This window comes from Ambystoma mexicanum, chromosome 9 (assembly GCF_040938575.1).
Source record: "Ambystoma mexicanum isolate Mex_15411 chromosome 9, UKY_AmexF1_1, whole genome shotgun sequence".
NCBI classification, from domain to species: Eukaryota; Metazoa; Chordata; class Amphibia; order Caudata; family Ambystomatidae; genus Ambystoma; species Ambystoma mexicanum.
The window spans coordinates 745211104-745233126 of NC_090931.1; the positions used below are offsets into that span (position 1 = coordinate 745211104).

The 22023-nt window shown below is 47.7% G+C and overlaps 1 protein-coding gene across 5 annotated transcripts in view; it reads left to right on the top strand.

The window, feature by feature from the left end:
- The window catches only part of MFSD6 (major facilitator superfamily domain containing 6), a 598811-nt gene that overhangs the window by 455132 nt on the left and 121656 nt on the right, over nt 1–22023 (top strand). For all 5 annotated transcript variants that reach the window (XM_069615672.1, XM_069615671.1, XM_069615669.1 and 2 more), the window contains one exon: nt 2539–2637. In XM_069615672.1, the coding sequence (XP_069471773.1) occupies nt 2539–2637 (99 nt within the window). The remainder of the gene's footprint in view (nt 1–2538; nt 2638–22023) is intronic.

The window sequence follows — 22023 nt, forward strand, 5'->3', positions numbered from 1 at the left end:
TGGTGCCGGATCACGGGTTCGGCGGAACGGGTATTGCCCATTCCCCATTGAGCCCATTCGGGAATTCCCCATTCCTCATTGGGCTCAATGGGGAAATTTCGCGCTCATACCGCCGGCGGATTTCCTGCCGGCGGTAAGAGCATAACATTTCGGCAGATTTCCCCGCAGCTCAGAGCTGGGGAGAAATCCGCCAAGGCCATGATCTGGCGGACCCTTAAATGCGGCGGTAATAGCCTAAGGGTTACCGCCAGACTCGTGATGAGGCCCTTTATCCAGCCACACGCTGACCGTTGTCGGCTCTGCTGTCCTCCAAGAAATGGAGTCCAGCCGCCAGCAGAAGAAAAGTCAAAAGCCTTCGATCCACCGTGGTATTGTCCCGCTGCAGCACATTAGTGAGTTCCAGCATACACAGCACAGGGTTGTCTGGAATATCTAGGAGTAGAATCTCTTTTAGCCTGGATCTCACCTACAGCCAAAAGCTGTGTATCAACGGACACCCGCACAGAACATGCAAAAGTGTACCCTCAAGACCGCATCCCCTTCAACATAGCCTATCATTGTCCGGGCTGACACGGTGTAGGGGGCTGGGGCCTTAAACCACTGTCAATATTTTGTATCTAGTTTCTTGCAGACGCGGGCACAACGGAACCCCACTACCCACATAAATTCTTTCCCAATCCTCCATTGGGACACCAGGCCCCAGATCCCACTCCCAGCCATCGCAGTGTGAGCGGCGCCCCACCCCCTTAGGTGACTTAATTGACTTGTAGAGTTTAGAGATAAGCCCTCTGGTCTCAGCAGCTTCCTGGAACACCCACTCCAACTGCGTCACTCCAACTGCGTCAGTTCTCTTGTTGCAAGCGTCACATTGACGGAGGAGGACCCCAGTGCCTTCCCTGCTTGTACAGAAATCTGTTAGTTTCTTCAAGGCTCCCTTCCCTTTTGCAGTCTTTTTCGAATGTGCAGATTTTCCACTTGGTGAATAAGTCCCCCATCTTACTCAACCCTATGTCTGCCCATCTCAAAAACCCAGTCAGTCTTTTCAGGTGAAAAAATGTCATTATGAAGAAAGGGGGTGAATGGAGAGGGGAAGGAAGTAGTCTCTCCCTTCCAACACTATCGCAGGCCTTGAGAGAAGCCCTTGTAATAGGATTCAAATAGAGGCTCTGTGCCCAAGCGTGCTGGTGCAGCCACTGCTGCATCCACAGATTTCTCCCACCTATACTAACACAGAGCTTTTTTGAGCCTCTTTGCACCGAGTCCTAACTCTAGAGGAACCCCCCTCTCCATAGGAATTTTAGCAACATCGTGTCCCAGGAATGGACCGAAAAAGGTATAAAAATGAAGATGATGTTCATTTTGATTACTGCCATTTTTCCCAGCCATGACAGTCGCAGGCCTCCCCAGCGATCTAAGTCTTTCCTGATGTTCCTCACCCGGGCCGGATAATTGACTCCGAACAGGTCCCCAGTTTTACTAGTTATATTGACCCCAAGATATTTGATGCTTTTAGAAGCTCACATAAAGGGAAACATCTGCGGTCTTCCTTCGGAAAGGGGGGGGATATTTAGACACAGGATCTCCGACTTGGCATTGTTTATTTTAAACCCTGACACTCTACCTTAACCGGTGATTTCTTCCGTTACGTGTCGTAGAGAGTCTAGAGGATCCGATAAAGTTAAAATCACATTGGCCGCAAAAAGGTTAATTTTATGTTGTGAGATTTTAATTCTGAATTGTAAGTAATTCCTAGACAGATATGATAGATGAATATTATTTCTTTTATAACTCACTCATGTATCTGTATAGTCAAATTCATCATCTTCAGAGCTAACTAATAGACACAATTCACTCCAGTCCAAACGGTATATTGAAAAGAGCACTGCTTGTTATACATAATCAGCATTTTACAAATCATTATCAAAATCCAAGGTTTAGGTATAAATTGGACGGTCTAGCATTCCTTAAATTGCCTGTAGTCCTACCACTTTCCCACCATAACAATAAGCCATACAATGTGTGGCTTTGCTGGTTTCAGATTTGTGTATAAACAGCAGGTTGTATCATCTGCTTATTTGGTGAGACTAAAAACAAATGGTTCTGGAAGGTCTCATGGAGTGAACGAAAGATTTAGTTTTTTCCCAAGCTGTTTATCCTTTTCAAAAATAAGGATGGTACTTGAATTTGTATTAATTTGGTATCTTTTGACATACACTTAATATTCAGTGAATTAATAATTGCAAAGTCTAGACTGCAGTAATGTGACTTTTCATTGGGTTTTGTTTCCTTGCATGTAAAACATTGATTCAAGTTGCACTGAAAGTGTTGCGTTGTGAATTTCCCCTCTGCTAGCCAACATTTCTCTCATGATGAGATTACAGGGAAAAAGCAAATGGCAAACAGTTCAACCAATATTTGTCTCAACCACGATGCTTCTATTAGTGGAAACCTAAACTCTGATATTATTTAGTTCTCAGAATGTCGAAGAAATTGTACTTATTGATGTGATGTGGAAATAATCTTTTGGTGTTGTTTTAGGGGCTGCTGAAACATTCAGAGGAATCGGAATGGCTTGTTTGGTGATCCTTCTGCTGTTTGCACTAATCCAGTGGTTTGCTCTACCTGATGAAGAAGAAGGTAAGCATTTAATTCCAGTGAGTTTTCCTGGATCATTTTGCATCACTTAAGACAGTATTGAATGATACAGTCTGGCGAATACCTGAAGATGTGCCCAGCACTCCACAAGAGTCCCTATTAACAGTTTGAGGGGAAGCTTCAGTTTAAAATTGTCTTTTTACCTTTAAGATGTGTGCAGTAGGGTAAGCCTTATATAACATCTCACAACACACTGATGACAGTAACCTTTCAGGAGACTTTTGTGCCTGGTAGTTTCCTGGTTCAAGAAAACACTGGCCCAGTCTTTCACGTGTACTGGTAAATTGTCCAGAGAAATGTCCCGCAGATACAAACCACACTACACCGGCCAACGCGGGACCCGATTGCAGGCAGCAAAGTCTGAACTCCTAGGTTTCCCATATATCTACAATGATTCTGGCGGTGGGTCCCTTAAGGAAGACCTATCTCTAAAATTCTCTGGAGTGGCCATAAGGGCAACCAACAGGTATCACACTCGCACACACAAAAAACAAATGTAAATCAATAAATAAATATTGCCTACGAAACTGGAACAGACTCCAATTTTCCATATAGTTGCAGAGGTTTCCTTATAGTTAATAGCAAATCAAACCAATATTTTGACTGTAATCTTATATTTTATTCTATATTATGCAAAGTCTTCTTTTTCTGCTTCTAAAACATACAACTGGTTGTTGGTGGTTTTGTCAAGTTCTTCAAAACGCAAACCTTTTTCACACATTAAAAACAATTTTAGAGTAAAATAACCATGACAACAGAGCTCTGGGACTTTCATAGTATTTGCGTCTGTGTCCTACTTCCTGTGTTACCCATCATCATAATTCATGAATAGCTTAAACCTATTCAGAGCATGTGCTTCCCTTTTAGGAATTGGTTATTGAATTCAGATTAATTTTATCTTGATATCACTACGATGGTTTCAAAATAAATTCAAATTATTTTAGTGACTTTAAACTGGTTCCCTGGTCGTCCTCGTTTATCTCCTCTTTGTGATTCATCTGATGTCATCGCTGCTTTCCCGGGGTCAACCTCTCCTCATGTGGCCAGGCGACGACAGCCACTACCTGATCCTGACCCTGGGGGCGGCTATATGAGGGAGGAGCACATGGTGGGGGGGGCCCTCAGGGAGATAACATGGCATCATCTTAACCAGTCACATACCCCCCATTCCCTTTAAGGGGTGTTACCTCTCTTCCTCATGCCCTGATGGTATATTGTGGTACTCTCCCTGAACCTCTAGCCAAGTATGCTTCCAGTATTTCCCAAGAACCCCTAACGACTAGGTTATTAACAACTGAGACAAGGAAGAAGCTGGGAGCAGTGATGATTACTCTGAATGAAGTCCAATGTCACCCTTCTCAACATTGCATCAGAAACACTGCAACAACTGAGAAGAGAAGGATGATGATCACTCCCCACGAGAACCATGAACAGCGGTCTAGTTGTTGGGAAAAGACCATTGGCCCAACATGGTTCAAAACCATGCCGGGAAGAGGAGAAAGGAGTTCTCCAGCTGATGGCAGAGCAAGATACTGGCGTTGGCGCAGGAGTCCAGACATCTACAAGGTGCGAGAACATCAGCCGGTGAGCAACGTGCATTGGAGAAGCTCGCAGGACGCAGAGCGGAGCATGAGGTAGCAAGTTTTACTTCCGGAGGGCTGCAGAGGCTGGTACGCCATACAGAGTGCAGATGCTTACCGAAGATGCCGACAGCTGCAGGTGGAGCCAGAGAAACACCCGACTTGGAGCCAGGAACTCCGAGAAGCAATACACAGAAAGCCGGTGGGCCCCGGGAAAGGGTTGGGATGCTGAAGCACTGTCGGGCAGTGTCACGAAGGCCCTAGACAGTGGGACGGAGGTCTGGGACCCTCAATATGACCTTGGTAAAGACCAAGGAGAGAAACCAGAGAGAGACATTATATGCTGAACTGTGATGAAAAGGTTTAACGAATATTTGTAAAATAAGCTGAATGAACGGATGAAAAGTACTGAACAGACAAGTGTTGAAAACAGATGCATACAGGTCCTGGCAGGAGAGTATACCAGGCAGAGGCAAGTGTTGGCAATGATATGCACATAAATCCTTGCAGGAGAGTACTTTAGGCCCAGCGAACCATATGAAAAGCAGTGAAGGAGACTATGGCCAAGGCCTGGCAGGAGAGTACAGCAGGCATAGTCCAGTATGTGTGATAAACTGCTGTAGAAAGAAAGCCTAAGGAAGACTCATATACGTGAGACTTCAAGCTGTTGTAAATCTGGAAAGAACCTGGCAGGGGAGTGTACCAGGTGACCTGCAAGTCTGATACCCGCACCCAATTTGTGAAACAGTAAAGGACACATGTCCTTAGGATTGTAACCTGCTTTTGATTGCGAAAAGAAATCTGGGGAAGGGAGACATTAACCTGGGAGTGGATTTCAGTATCCAAAGGAGAAAGCTATCCTTTTGAACTTTAAGAATCTTTATTCTTGTTGGTTTGAACTTTTTGGTATTGATAAAAGGAACCTGATTAAGGGAGCTATCCCCTGGAACTGTGAACAGTAACCATTTGGAACTTTTTGGTTTGTATTTATACCTTTTCTGTTGTATTGGAAAATTTTAACACTTTAAAAGAAAAAAGAATTTTTATTTAAGCAAACAAGTAGACAGATTGGACATGGATCGCACATCGCTTTCATCATACATGACAGTAATTGCTGCATTGGTTCCCATTGCACATCAACATTCTGCATAGGGGTTATTTCTTTATGCATTCCTAGGTTGAACATTTCTTAAGTATTCACAGAATGGGTACCATATGTTCTTTGGTCTACTTGCTGCACTTACAGTCATAATATAACCCTCCTCCTTTTCATTTACATAATATAGCTTTCTGAGCCATTCCTCACATGATGGTGCCACTTTAGATTTCCATTTCAATAGGATACATTTTTTCGCAACCATACAGCACATGTTAAACAGTCTAGTGGAAACCTTCCCAGTATCGCCCAGTAAGTATTTAAGAGGAAGAAGCATATGAAGAATCTCAACCATAACATGTAGCACTCCAGAAACCTCCTGCCAAAATTGTGATACCTTGGGGCAACTCCAGAACATGTGAATCGAGTCAGCCCCCTTCCACCCACATTTCATGCATTTGTTTACTGCACTTGGAGACAATTGTGACACCCTGGCAGGTGTATGATGTAATCAGTTTAAGACCTTAAATTGGATTAGACGTAACCGTGCATTTAGTGCTACATCTTTAGAAGGCCATTTAGTCCCGTCAATGTTCACATTCAGATCTCTTTCCTGCTTATACTTTGCTGTGTTCTGTAGCGTCTGAGCAGCCTGCACTGTCTTATATAGCGTCAACACTTGTCCCTTTGGTGTGTCACTCAGTGTTATTGCATCTATACACTTATATGATTGTGGTTCCTGGGGGAACGACGGCCATCTCTGGTGCGCCACGGCCCCATTCGTAAGTATTGTAATCATTTAACAGTGTTAGTTCCTAATTTTGCTGAAAATTCCTGTTGCGTCACAAGTCTTCCCCCTTTAATTGGATCACCCAGTACCATGACATATCTTGTACACGTGGACCAGTCTGGCTTTATTCCCACAAGATCCACAGCCTTCAACTTACAGCGCCTTTTTGGTATAATATCTGTCTATCGTGTTCTTATATAATTGTCTCACATAACCGTCAAAATGATCCCCCATCTCAAAATTCTTGAGTACACCAAATAAATAATTCCATGATACGGAGTCAAAAGCTATTTCAGCATCTAGAGATGCTGCTACCGCCTGGGCCTGTGGGTTAATTTGCGTTATTATACCAAAAAGGTGGCGTAAATTGGAGGCTGTGGATCGTTTGGGAATAAAGCCTGACTGGGCCGCGTGTACAAGATATGTCATGTACGGAAGGAGCCTGTTTGCTAATACTTTGGCAAACATCTTTGCTTCAGTATTAATCAATGACAATGGATGGTAGGAAGTGACTTCACCCGGTGGTCTACCTGGTTTCGGCAATACCAAAATAACTGCCTCAGTGAGTGTGGGTGGAAGTTGCCCAGACATCAATGATTCCTCCCAAACCTTAAGCCATCATGGCATCAGGGTCTCGCTGTATGTCTTATACAATTCAATACCCGGGTGAAACGGGCCCGGGAGCTTTACTGGAAGATAGCAAGGCAATGGCCCCAGCTATTACTTCAACAGTAACACGACCATCCAATGCGTCACAGGCCACCACAGGAAGACCTGGGAGAGCAATCCCATTTAAATATAATTCTACTACTTTCTCCGTACAGGTGTCTGCATGCACGTAGAGCGTTTTATAGAATTGTAGAAACTCATCATTGATCGCCTCAGTGGATGTCAGGAACCACCCTGCTGTCACTTCAATTCATGTGATGGGCATCACCCCCCCTCCCGACCCTAACCACTCCCTCCCTCCAAGAAACGTCCAGGTCGATCTTCCTCTCCGTATCGACGCGTCTGGGCAGGTAATGCCACATAACCTATCTCTCAATCTGCTAATTCGCGGAACTTTAACAGGTTACCCTTAATTGCCCCCAGGAGCGCCTTATTGGTGGTTATGCCATATTAATTCTGTAACCTGCGCAGTTCCCAATCCAGCTCCACTAGCTCCCGCCTGGTAGCCTTCAGTACCCCCATCATGCCATGCAACCAAACCTTAAATGTTTCCCATATAGTGGAGTATCTCGGAACTGAGCCCTCATTTGTCTCAAAAACCCATAGATTTTCGCCTGCAGGTCCCCTGCCAGCACCCGTCCACTAACACGGACCGTGGCATCATCCACAGGGGGTTAGACGCAGCAAATCACTGAGTTCCAGTGACATCACCACCAGCGAGTGATCCAACAAAGTACGGGGTAAAATTCTGCTGCCGCGCAGACGTGGTGCCCATATTGTCAAGAGCAGACAGAAATCAATCCATGACATAGCATCATGGACTGTAGAGTAATATGTATATTCAGCTGCTCTCTGGTATTCGTCCCTCCACAAATCAATTAGCTCTAGTTGTTCCATTACCTGTCTCATCATTTTAGCTGCAGCAGTCAATCCATGCTGCGTTGTACTTGACCCGTCCCTAAGGAGATTTAAAATTGTGTTAAAATCACCACCCCATATGATGGGGGCGTCTGCCATCTTCACGAGCATCTCAGACCCCTGGCTATAAAATCCTGGGTCGTCAATATTTGGACCATAGCTGCTAACTAATATGACCTTTTCACCCGGCATTCCCCCTCTCACTATAACATATCGGCCTTCAGGGTCCGCCTGTATCCTCTGCTTGAAAACATAGCAATCGATGCACCAGAGTAAGCACTCCCCTAGCTTGAGATAAGTAGGTTGTGTAATATCTCTGTTGCCCCTTTTGGGTGCAAACCTGTCATGCAATGGCCCTAGTGTGTGTGTTTCCTGCAACATTACAATGTTGGGGGGAATGGCGGTCCAGGCATGCTATCATCTTCATGCTTTAATAGGGTTGTTCAGGCCTCCAACATTCCACAATATCATTCCTACCACTGACAAAAACAATGATCATGCGTGTGTCTCTGAAAACCAATTGGCATGCAGTACAACCCACGTCCAACAACCCACCCATCACCTTCTGCTTTTGAACACCTCTTTATATCCTCCCACCCCCCCTCTTCCCCAACCTGCCCATCCAAGGCCCTTATGCTAATGCCCTAACACGTCCTTCCCTTTTCAACCCCTCACCATCTGCCCCAACTTCATGATGCAGCCCTCGTACAACCATGGAAATTGCTTGTCACAACTTCCGTAGGCCGGCCAGGTGTTCACACACCCTGACTACATTTTAACAATTTCTCGTACCTACATATTTCACAGTATTTGACAAAACTGAAGTAAAACTTCCTGATCAATCCTCCATGCCATTCCGTCTGGCATCTTCCCTTGGGTCCTGATTCGGATCTCTCACGCGCTCCTGCACCGGAAGCAGGATCGACACCTCAACATAAGCTTTAGTGTCCCTAGGATGTTCGAAAAGGTGTGCCCTTCCCCCATGCCAGATCCGTAATTTTGTGGGAAACCTAATGGCATATAGAACATGACTAGCCTCAGTCTCTTCACTGGGTCGTACGATCTTCTTAGGTCCTGGACCCCAGCCGCAAAGTCAGGGTAAATGTAAATGTTAGCTTCGTAGTGGAGCGTCCCTTGTTCTCTGGACAATTTCCGAACAAGGTCTCTGTCTCTATAATTAAGCATTTTTGCAATAATGGTGCGTAGAGGGGCCCCTAGTCTAGGAACCAGGACTAGAGTATGGTGTGCATGCTCAACTGGAAAGTGTGCAGAGAACTGATCTGTGCAAAACAAAGTTTTTAAGAGATCTTCAATAAATGGTTCCATAGGTCCCTTGCATGCTGCTTCCGGCACTCTGACAACGCGCACGTTGTTTCGCCTCGAACATGATTCAAGATCATTGCATTTTCCTCGGGTCTTAGTGAGTTCCGCCTTCAATGTTGCAATATCATGGTCATGTCCACTTCACCTATCCTAGTCTCAGCTTCATTAATACAGCCGCTTTCCTTTTGGAGTTTGGATTTTAGAGACCCACTGGTTGCCACAATATCATCCAATTTGACATTGACTGTCATAAAGCCACTTTGCATTGCCATCAGCAATTGGTCATCACTAGTCTCACCAGTCGAGACATTTGAGCCTCCCACTTGCTCCGGGGTTGTTGGCCCAGTTGCTGATGCATGGTTGCTTGTAAGAGTCCATTGGGCCACGTTTCTTTCCGGCTCCCTTAGTCACTTTGCTCCACCAACCGTCACTTATTTACCACCTGTCAGGCAGGGTTTTTATCAGTTGTCTTCTCTTCCAAATGGCGGTCTGTTCGCAGTACTTGTCCAAACAGACCTAGTAATATTATAGCAGAGGATTTGGTCACCATAACAAAATTCCCCAAAGCAAACGGCATTTCAGCGAAAGGGTAGTGTGATGGACCACCGCTCCCCATCTTGTCAATGCCCAAAACTGGACAAAGTTCTCCAGGGCCTGACCACCGGGCCGCCCCTTCACCTATATGGCGTTGTTTACTTCACTACTCAGCCTCATCAAATGCAGGGTCATCAATTCCCACCAATGCCACAAATGTCTGCCAGTATCTGCCAGCCTCTGCCAAAAGAAGTGGAGCGGGTTGCAGCAGCTCCAGTTGGCCAACCCCACAGCCAGTCGATCCCCAACACCCCGGGGTGCAATGCAGCAGCGCACTGCAAGCAGTTGCCAGCCCCAGATCTGCTCACCCGAATATGGTTTTACTCTACCCCAGGGAGCCTCACCTAAGGTCACAACAGTAATCGGGAGCAAGGTGGAGAGCAGATCAGCGGGCTTCACTGACTGCACCCGTGTGGTCACAATAAATGGAGAGCTTGAGGTGGCATGCCGGCGATCTCCACAGGGAGCAGGGGCATACACCATCACCAAGCCCCTCACATCAGATCTTCCGTGGCCAAACCCATTGAGGTGCAGGAGCCAGCCGTTGATCGTTCATTCCAATATGAGGGCCCGCTCTGTTCGTATTCAGTCTCCAATGCACGGCAGACCGACACAGATCCTTACATCATGCGTCCCCTACCCCATGCAGGCTGCCGCATCCCCAGGTTATATTTGCTGATTCTCTGCTTTCACTGGAGATGTCAGCTGGCGCCTGCTCCAGCACTGCACCACTTATCTTTCCAACATGTCGGATCATAGCGTCCTGACGGCAAGGAGCCACCAGACCAGGACCACTGGTGCCTCAGATCATCGGCCGCAGTTGTGTACACAGGAAGTATAACGCAGGCACTTATCAGGATTTATCTGTGTTTAGGATTTTGTCAGAGAAGGAGCTCATGATTAAGCCGCCCTTCTTCTTTGCTGCTCAACAGAAGCACCCCCCGCCCTCTGCCCCCATTTGAAAACTTTTGAAAAACGAGAGATGATATCCTTTGTGCCTTGGAGTTGGTTTTAGAGTGTGAGGGCCAGAATAGGATTTCGGACACAGGACGTATTCTTATGGGACATCTTGACAAAGGACAAACCCATTCGTTTTGGTTGAGGTAGGGAAACTCCTCCTAGATTAGGGATAGTGAGGCATTTTCCACCCCTCTTTTCCTTTAATAAAAGTTTGTAACCAAAATAATGGGTCCTCTGTGTCTCTGTCTCATTCCTGGCTCCTTACATCTTTTAATGGTTTTCTACTTTTTTGTAATATTTTTCTTCCTTTTAAAGATTCATATATTCCTTACCTTAGAAGTATCCTCCAGAAGTCAGTCTGGCTTTGTAATTTTTTCAGCCACCTGAGATGCACTGTGGCCACATCTGCTCAGCACCCATGACTTCGATTATGTTGTCATGGATGGTATATATTGAGCCGGCTGCCCTTGAGCACAATCTCGGTTCTATTTTTCTATGCACCTGAGCGCTGATTTGGAACACTGCTGCTTGTGAATTTTAACCTGCATCATGTTTCCCTCATAATGCCTTAGGCTTTAATCCCTGCAAGGATTGTTGGAAGCCTATGTCGGAATCAGCCCCGCACCAGCAATGTGTGTGGTACTTGGGGCTAGAGCATGATTCTAATAACTGTGGCCCCTGCCAGTCGATGCACCCTATGCCCAGGTTGCTAATGTCTGCGATTTAACTTTAATGAAATGCTCTGCATCAGAGAGGGAAACCTCTGCTCCATCTGAGACTTCAGCCACAAAAGGACAAAAGTCGTGGTTGACTGGCTTCCAGAGAACCGCAAGAGTACAGCCCCATGAAGAGACAGAGAAAAAAAGATGAGATGAAACTAGCACTGCCAAAACCAATCCTTTTCCATTTAAAGGCATACATTTGTGTTGGGCCCATAAAGGATTGGCCCACCTAAATGAACTTGCAAGCTGAAGGTTGGTTATCACGTAATTATTTCTATGGCAGCGGTAGTCTTTGATTAAATACTTGTAAGATTTTAACTTGGCAGCTGATGCACAAACCATGCAGCTTACATAGCCTGCTACGGAGGACTGTAAAACTCTTTTGGTCTCTGTATCGCCCAGCAGGCATTACCAGTAATGCTTAAACACCCCTTTTAAGCATCATTTACCTTGGGCCATAAACCTTGTCCAAGAACTGTATAACCCCAAATAATCTGTTTACCACATGCCCAAAAAATAGGACTGTATCATTCCAAAATAGACGACAGATACACATGATATATGAGACCAAGTGTGGGAGGGAATGTACTGATTGATACTGATTGATAGCTGTCGTTTGCAGCAAGATGAGAGTATTGTGATGTACCAAGGCCCAACACCAGTTTAACAGTCATGTCCAAGTACAGAGGGCATCAATCAACATTCATGTAGACATGCTAGTTTTAACTGATGTAAGAAAGGTCTGATTGTGTAATGGCAAAATGCCTATTTCTGGCTAATAAACATTTGAGCAGCATTCATTACTTACTGATGACCCTCAAAACAACTGAAGAAATCTGAACTCGGCAGTTGCCTGCAGGGTTCATGCTTAATAACAGAGCTTCAGTGCCATGCATACCTTGAACCCTCCAACTAAGCGTGTCCCCAAGTTTTGAAATATAGAAATAACACACACCCACATCAATATGCAGGCGTTTAGCATCCAGTCTCCTTGCAAACTCTTCATGCAGCCTTTAATTCCTTCTTCACCTTTTCTTTCTGCATTTCTTCCCAACGCGCTTCAGCCTCGCCAATGAAAGGAATGAAAAGAGAAAGCAAGCACTAGAGGAAGAGACAGAAACACTGAAAGACGCAGACACATTAGGAGGGTGAAAGATAGAAGTAGTTGTGTGACTGACTGAGAAACTGTGCCTGACTAGTATGCAGGAGAAGAATAAGGACACAGGAGAAGAACTAGGACAAACGGAGGGTAAAGACTAGTACAAAGGGGCATGATGAAAGGGAAAGAACTAGGATAAAGCAGAATGATTATGAAGGACTATGATGTAGATAGTGGGCTAGGTTAAAGGACTATAATGAAAGTGAAGGATTAGGAAAAAGTAGAAGGGCTAGGACAAAGGAGGAGGACTATGGAGAATGAATGTGAAGAAGGAAGGTGAAGCACTAAGATGAGGGACTAGAAGGATGAATGGTGAGCAGGACATTAAAATATAATCTATTGCATTGCCATTTGCCATATCAACTAAATATTATGCTTCCCCACATCCTTTCTCTTCTCACTCCTTGCTGTAACAGTGTTTTTGCCCCAAGGTGTGACGCTGAAGATTCACCAAATATGCCAAAAACAGCTGAGGTGTACTCATTCACTGGGTTACTCTACCTCCAGACCAACTCCTCTTTTTCCTCCAAAAGCCTCACTGTAACGCCACGGAATCAGCGTCTGACTCGGAACAAATCGTCTTCTACACTTGTCAGGGTACCATTCCCGGATAGCTCATCCACTCCGGAGCAGGGAGACAGTGTCTGGGCAAAAGATTTTGGATATTGCTGCTAAGTCGATGGCAGGGTCAGTGCTAGTGATGGGGGTAAGGGTCCACTACACCTTCTAAGGCCAGAACAGGACCCCCTTTGGCCCACAATTGCACCTCAACGAGTTTGGCGTAGGCCTTGGATGTGGATGTGACTGTTCCCCTTCTGAACCATGCATCTGTGCCTTCTGGCATGTTAGCCAGAGCACCAGGCGTCTTGGTGCTCGTTTTGGGGTTGGTGCATGCAACTTTTAAGAAGAGAAAGGGAGCCTGAAATTTGACCCTGCCTCTAGATGCAAATGTATGTCTAAATATGGGCATACTGTTGATGAAGGCTTTAGTTCCTCAATGAGGGTGAATTTGGTGAATTTACAGAAGAATTTTATAAACAGGATGTGGGCTTGGTCAGCTGGGCTTCTGAGGTTTGGGAATTAACATGTCCCAGAACTGAAATTAATCAAGGCTACTCTGTGTGTCAGTGTGCTTTTTTTAGAAGACCATAAGATACAGGTTTAGAGGCAGCTTTCCTCATGCAAACCATTGCCCCATGTTATAATGATTGTCCTCTAGCAGTTGCTATAATGTGCAGAAAGACAGTTTCAGCTATTTTTGTTAGCTTTTACAATGTGTGTGTGTGTGTGTGCCATTAGGCAAAAGAACAGTTGTATGCTAAATAAACTGGCATCACAAACACATGTTCCTATCTCAGAAGTGTCATGAAGCAGTGTCACAGGTTTACTCAACTACACCTGGCTGGAGGCAACTGCAGTTGCTCCATTTGTGGCCTGAAGAAATGCGAACCTGCCGACAGCCAATGATAAAAAAACCTCATATAACTGATGGGCAGAACAACTAGACGTAAACAGCAAGTTAAAAGCCATCACAAGAAGCTGCTTCTTTGATCTCTGAGCTATTCGACATGTCATGCCTTATCTTGCCTTCAGGTGTGGTGTCACAAAATCCCCTAGGTGTGTCTTAGGGTCCGTTAACAAGTGTTTCACTTCCATACCACTGACCCTTTAAGAAGTCCTAAAAAGGTAAGCCTAAGTTACTGCCCTGGTGACCCTGTGACCTGTAATTACCCTCTGTGGTTGTCAAAAAGCCAGAACATAGCAGAAAGCCTTACTGATGCAGATGACCCATTTGGTGGCTTTCTGGGGGGTGTTTGTCTGGCGAAGTGCAGGACCAGCTGCTGTAAGTCTGCGAAGAGGTACGCCTGAAAGGTCTGCTTGTCAGTGTACTGAAACCATATGAGCAATCCCAGACGGCAGACGTGCCTAAAGATGGCTTCCACGACTCTGCTTCACAGCACAAAAATTATGCACATTATAGTTAGATCCCTAGTCCCCGCACACCACAATCATGATCACAACAAATACTCTTGCATAGGACAACCCCAGAGCATGTGGCCAGGGCCCAATAAAAGATGCGGCCATTTTGGATGCAAGTAATCCAGCTTTGGAATTTGAGAGAGGTAGTGGAAGAGAGTTGGAAGGAGGAGCCAGGATAGGGAGGAGAAGAGGTGTAAAGACGTTTGGAAAGAGGTCGGAGGACTAGTTAGGAGAGGTGGAGCAAGCAATAAACTGAAGGTGAGAGGAGGAGAGTTTACAGGACAAGTACGAGTAAGGTCGAGGTAAGCGAGAGGGAGTTGGAGGAAGCAGGAGGAGAAATCAAAGAGAATGAATAGAGGGAAAGATGAGGTTGGAAAGAAAGATAATGAAGCTTGCAGGAGATATCAAGGTGACAGGTAGACTGGACTATGCAAACGCCTCTATCTCAGTCCCGGAATACCTCATGGAAAAACTCTAGAGTCCAAACTGCAGAAACCAGAGTACGCCTTACAATAAAAAAGCTTGAACACATTACTCCAGCGCTGTTCACCACCCAAAGGCTTCCTGTCACGAAAATAATAAATTTCAAAACTTTGTCTGAAAGCTTATGTCCTTCCCATAATCCTCAACCCTGACTACAACCAAGGAAGGACTCTAAACCTTTGTTTGAGGAGGATTTTTTCCATGGTCTTCACTTCTTTTTCTCCTTCTCACTATGTTTTCCCCCTGACTAACATTCCTCATTGCTAACATTTGTAATATTTTACACCTCTTTCGTTTCCATTAAGATGGCCCAGACAGCCCACACCTGATCCGTTGGAGCTCTCTCAACCATGAGGCCTCCCTTATGGATAACCTGCCCAGTGTCCCCCCTGTCCTTGAATACAGAGAAACGTTACCTGCTGTGACAGTATCATGAAGTAGACACTGACAACTGAATAAGATTTTGAGTACAAACATGTATTATCTAAAAATGGAGGGTTGGAAAACAGCCTAACTTGCCCTATACTAAGGTGGGATTTCCCTACCTAAATAAAACTGATAGTCTGTGTCAGGAAGTCCAAAGCAAATGTATGTCTGTGTCCAAAACCTATACTTGCCCTCGCATCTAACTGCATACAATGTGTAGGGATGTCTGCATCGAATAAGAAGTGTTCAAATGAAAGTTCAGAGCTTCGTCCAGCTCTTGGATGGAAAAGGGTTTTCCCTTCCCCAGGGTTCTTCAAACAGTTCACTGTCCAAAAGAGGGGTTCCCTTACCCTAGCTTTCATGTCCATCAAAGTTCCAAAACAACACAAATCTTCAGGATATTCAATATTCCAAAGTAACACAATTCTTTGGGGACACTTGCCCGCTCTTCAGTTTGGTTACCTTTCACCAATTTATAAAGTTCAGTTCCTCAGTTTCAACTTGCACAAGTTTTCCTTTATTCACTCACAAGGTGGCTTTTCCTTAGGTAGGTGTCTTCGGTCTAGGCGCAGTTGTCGGACCACATGGTCCACCCATTAAAGGTCACACAACCGACACACCTTACTTGCATCTGCTTCATAGATATTTTGCCACAGTTCCAGCTTCACAATGATGCTTGACTTATTCCTTTCACTTGCCCTTGAAGTTTTATTGTTTGTTCTTTTCTCACCATTCCCTGGTACAGTCGCTGTACCTTGAAATCACCAACATAAGTTTCCCAGAACACTCTCCTGCTAGGAAACGTATCGACTGTTTCTGGCCTTCTGTGATCAACAACCTCTGATGCCCTTTGTCCAGGATTTTCTTGCATACAGGTTTATTTTTCACAACCATTCATTTCTCTCAGTAATGTGCAATTATTTCGAGAGGGTTGGGTCCTCCGACGTATTCCATATCTATGACAGTAATCACTACAGCTGTTCTGCTTTGGAAAATCTTCAGCGTCTGCGTCCTGCGTCGATGACGTCGATAGGCTGCCCTCGAGGACCTCATCCGACGGCCGACGTCACTGGATGTTATAAGTAGGATGCACGACACCCGTAGCCTCAGTTCTGTTTTTTCCGTGAACGTGTTCGCTTCGGGAATCTCGGCGCGCCTCGACTCTTTGGAGTTTCTGTTGTTTCTCGGTTCTTCGAACCTGTTTGGTGTTTGTGAAGTACTTTCTTCGTGAAGATGTCTACCTCGTCTTCCACACCGTGTCCGGGCTTTAAGAAGTGCGGGGACTGTGGGACCAAGATGTCGGTTACGGACTCGCACAACGCCTGCCTCTGGTGCCTCAGGGAGGCCCATGACACTGATGACTGTGTCGACTGCCAGTCGCTCACGTCTAAAGCCTTGCGGGAGCGCAAGAAGAAGTTATCGGTAGGTAAGGTGTCCAAGCCCTGGAAGTGGAGGTCTGCGGGGCTTTCGACGGACGACTCGAGGGGCGACTCTCCGCATCGTCGTCAGAAGTCCAGTGGGTCTCTGTTCCAAAGTCGGTCTCGCCACTCCTCTGCCTCTTCGAGGCACTCCCGGAAGCGCCGTCATCGGTCACCTTCCCCGTCCTCAAACGAGGACTCCGCCCGTCGGCGGGTCGCTTACCCCACCAAGCACGCGACGCCAGAGGAATGGGCTTCCTTCGGGATGAAAAAGTTGGCGATTCTCAAATCGCAGGGCACTGGTCCGTCCGCGCCTCCGAGTGGGGTCGGTCGTGATCAGCTGAGAGACACCACTCGCACGCCTTCGGGCTCGGGTGGTCGTCACGATTCGTGGGAGAGGTCCCGCTCGGACAAGGAGAATCGTTCTTGTCATGCCCGGTCCAGGTCCCGGTCCTCGACGCGCTCGAGACCGTGTGAACCTGTGGTGTCTTCATGGAAGACGTCGACGCCGGTGGCGCCGAGGTCGTCGACGGACTTTTTCGAGGGCTTGCCTTCGAAGAAGTCGTCGACGCCGTCGGCGTCCCGGCCGTCGAGGGACACGCTCGGGGCCCCGGCCTCGAGGACTGTGTCAGCGCCGTTGATGCTGTCGACGCCGCGCTCGGCGTCAACGCCGATTCACTCGATGCCCTGGACGCCTTTCGAGGCTGTGTCGACAGAGGTACCCCGTGGCTCAGTGGAACCCCCTAGAAAGGCTCTGGCCAAGGTCAAGCATGGCTTTGGTTCACGTTCTGTGCCTTCTTACCACCATCTGGAGTTTATTTCAGAGGTGGACAAGGGCTCTGATGATGGTATGGTGCCTGACACAGTGCCAGACGAGATTCTCTCGGGCCATAGCCAATTTGAGGACCTGAGGTAGTCCCTACATGACGCTAGTGGGCTGGACACCTCTCCAGAAGTAGAGTTTTGTAGGCCTGAGCCTAGCATTCATGCCGACTCCTCGTACTGGCGCCTTATGTCAAGGGTCACCGAGTACTTGGGATGGTCTGCTCCCCCGGGGGAGTTTGTTCAGGATGACCTTACGGATATCCTCGACATTGGTCCACCAACTGACCTGGTACTGCCGTTTCATATGGCTCTACAGAGGAGGGTGGCGGCGGCTTGGACTGCTCCAGAGAGTCTACCGGCAGTGGGCAAGTCTTTGCCACGAAAATTCCGCCCAGCCAGTAGTGACCCCTGCTACTTGTCCAAGCACCCTACTCCGGAGAGTTTGGTGGTGCAGGCGGCTACGGCCCCAGCAAAGCAGGCGTCGTACCCTACCATCTCTCCTGATAGGGACGACAAGCGTTTTGATGGCTAGATGAAGAAAGTGTTTTCTGCAGGGGGTATGGCGCTTCAGACGGCCAACTGCATATGTGCCTTGTCACGTTTCACGCACACTCTGTGGAACTGTGTTTCCTTGGCGGCTGAACATATTCCCGAAGGGGACGAACGGGATGGTTTCCTGGCCATGGTTCAGGATGGCAAGGATGCCATGTGTGAGGCCGTTCAGTCGGGTTTGGACATGGCAGCTTGCATCAGCCGGTCCATGGCGGCGAGCACCGTGATATGCAGATTTGCGTGGTTGCGGAAGTCGGGGTTTGCTCCTGATGTGCAGGCCCAGCTCCTCAACATGCCCTTTGACGGGGAGCATCTTTTTGGCAGCAAGGCTGACGAGAGCCTTGAGAGGTTGCAGACCTGAAAGGCTGCAGCGAAGTCGTTGGGCGCTGCAGTTCGACAACCTCCACCTTTTCATCCTAGGGGACAGCAATGGAGGGGAGGTTCCTTTCATTATTACTCATCCTTTGGTAAAGCGAGAGGAGCTGCCAGTCAAAGGGGCCACCATAGGAGTGCCTGAGGTGGAAAACAAGGTACTCGCGGTGCCAAGGCCGCTCGGGCTGTTGCCTCTTTGCCATCAGGCAACGCTGCAGCCACTTCAGCTCAGTCATGAGGCCATGTCCCATGGTTCGCCGGTTGGGGGAAGGCTGGCGAAGCATCTTGCAGAGTGGCGCTCCATTACTTCAGATGTGTGGGATCTGGAGATCATAACCCACGGCTACTGTCTTCCCTTCCGGCAGAGGCTTCAAGACAATCCACCGGGGAATCTCTCTTTGAAGAGTCCGGATCCGCTCCTTGCGCAGGAAATTCAATCCCTGCTGGAGAAAGGCGCCATAGAACTGGGGCCTGTAGCGGAGAGGAACAAGGGACGGTATTCCCCTTATTTTTTGATTTCCAAGAAAGACGGGGGATTGAGACTGCGCGGTTTGAACAAACTCCTCAGGAAGGACAAGTTCAAGATGGTTACTCTCTCTCAAGTCCTCCAGGCCCTTCAACTTCAGGACTGGTTGGTGTCTCTCGACATCAAGGATGCTTATTTTCATGGACCGATCCATCCAAAGCACAAGAAGTACCTGAGGTTTGCGGTTGGTGACTCGCACTTTCAGTTTCGGGTCCTGCCGTTCGGGTTGACCTCCACTCCGAGGGTCTTCACCAAGCTCATGGTAGTGGTGGCAGCGCACCTCAGGAAAGGGGGGATTCACGTCTACCCCTACCTGGACGATTGGTTGATCAGGGCGCGCTCTCCCGAGCAAGTCCGGGATCATCTGTCGGTCACCTGCCACTCCCTCCACAAGCTGGGCTTCTCCCTCAACTTAAAGTCGTCCCATTTGACACCAACTCAGAGGCTCCAGTACATCGGAGCAGTGCTCGACACGTCCCTGGGGCAGTGTTTCCCTCCCAGGTGAGGGCTCATCACATTCAGCAGATGGTGCACAAGTTTCAACTTGCCCAGAGTCTCCCAGCGTTCTAGTTCTTGAGACTGCTCGGCCTCATGGCATCTTGCATTCTTCTGGTGCCAGAGGCCAGGTTGTGGATGAGATCTTTGCAATGGGCACTCAAGCTCCAGTGGTCTCAGTCCTCCGGCAGGATGTCGGACCCTGTTCAGGTGCCGTCCTCGGTCGCCCAGGACCGTCTGTGGTGGGCCGACGAAGGCAATCTGATGAGGGGGGCTCCATTTTGGCTGCCCTGGCCGGAGGAGACGATCGTGACGGACGCATCCCTCACGGGATGGGGAGCTCATGCCAACGAGTTGACAGTCAGCGGTCGTTGGTCTCCGTCGGAGTCCAGACTCCATATCAATCTGTTGGAGCTGAGGGCCGTCAGGCTAGCCCTGAAGGCTTTTCTGCCGACTGTGCGAGGAAAGAATGTCCTGATCCTGACGGACAACACGGTGGCCATGCACTACCTCAACAAAAAGGGGGGGAAGAGTCACTTCCTCTGTGCAGGGAGGCGATGCAGCTCTGGTTCTGGGCAATCCAGCAGGAAGTTTCGATCTCGGCAGTTCATCTGGCAGGAGACGAAAACGAGACGGCGGACACTCTGAGCAGGCAGAGTGCGATCTCTCACGAGTGGGAGTTGGCTCAGGAGATTCTCCTGGAGATCTTGGCCCTTTGGGGGACCCCTCAAGTGGATCTTTTCGCCTCCAGTGTCAACCGGAAGTGCGAGAGGTACTGCTCGTGGGAATTTCCTCCAAACGGAGCCTTAGGAGACGCGTTTGTGGTGGAGTGGTCATTCCCACTGCTGTACGCGTTTCCTCCAGTTCCCGTCATCCCTCAAGTACTGCAGAGGTTACGGAGGTTCGGTTCCCGGATGATCCTCATTGCTCCGGCATAGGCCCGGAGGACGTGGTACCCGGACCTTCTCGACTTGTCCATCTGCCCTCCACGTCGTCTTCCCTACCGAGACGATCTGCTCTCACGGGAGGGGGTCAGGTTCTCCATCCAGAGGTCAGATCCCTCACCCTTCATGCTTGGTTTCTGAAAGGTTGAGGTATAAGGATTGGGACCTCCGTGAAGACGTGCTGGAGGTGTTGCTCTCGGCCAGACAGCCCACAACTAAGTCCCTATACCGTTGCCGTTGGCATAAGTTCTGCGACTGGTGCAGGGTTAAGAATGTGGATCCTTTTGCATGTGACATTCCCATGGTTCTGTCTTTTTTGCTTTCTTTGGCCCACAGGGGCCTTCAAGTGGGTACCATTAAAGGTTACCTGGCGGCGCTGTCCATATTTAAGCGCTCGTCTGAAGAGTGTTCCTATTTTAAAATTCCTTTAATTTCTCAGTTTCTGAAAGGGCTCACTAATGTGTTCCCTCAGTCACCTTTCCAGGTGCCCGGTTGGGATTTGAACCTTGTTCTCAAGATTCTGATGGGTGCTCCGTTTGAGCCTTTGCATTCATGCCCTTTGAGACTGTTAACTCTTAAAACTGTATTTTTAGTTGCAGTCACTTCCGCTCGCAGAGTGAGTGAGTTACAGGCACTTTCAGTTAAGCCACCCTTCACTGTGTTTTATAAGGACAGGATTGTCCTTGGAGTTCGTCCTTCTTTTCTTCTGAAGGTGGTGTTGGAATTTCATTTAGGCCAGAAGGTTGTTCTTCCGGCATTTTATCCTCCTGCACATCCTGGTAAGGAAGAGGAGAGGCTCCATAGGCTTGATCCTAGGAGAGCGTTAAGCTTTTATATTTCACGCATGTCTCGGGTCAGAGTGGACGATCAGCTCTTCATTGGTTACACTGGAAAGCGTTTGGGACAAGCTGTAACGAAACAGACTTTGTCTCGCTGGATTATTTTGGCTATCTCTGAGTGTTACCGCTTGGCGGGTAAGGACCCACCAGTCGGCTTATGGGCCCATTCTACCAGGGGTATGGCTGCCTCTGCTGCCCTGCAGAGGGGTGTCCCTATTTGTAACATCTGTGATGCAGCCACCTGGGCTTCGGTACATACTTTTGTACGTCACTACTCGCTCGATTCCATCCGGGGGCAGGATCTGGCCTTTGGCAAGGCGGTCCTTTACTCCGTAATTTGATTGGGCATGCTAAATTTCTGTTTTCTAAATTATTTTCCGACCTCTTGCATTGGTACTGCTTTGGGAGTCTGTCATAGATATGGAATACGTCGGAGGACCCAATCCCCTCGAAGAACAAGTTACTATGTTACCTGGTAACGTTCTTTCGATGGGATGGTCAGACGACGTATTCCATATCACTCCCTCCCTACCTTCCCCGCTACAGAATTTCTTATGCGATTGCAGCTTACGTTTCCACAAGGCTTTGTGTGTCAGACTGGCAAAAGACTGGTGGCACACGTTCTGGGAAAAAACTACAACTGAGGCTACGGGCGTTGTCGTCCTACTTATAACATCCAGTGACGTCGGCCATCGGA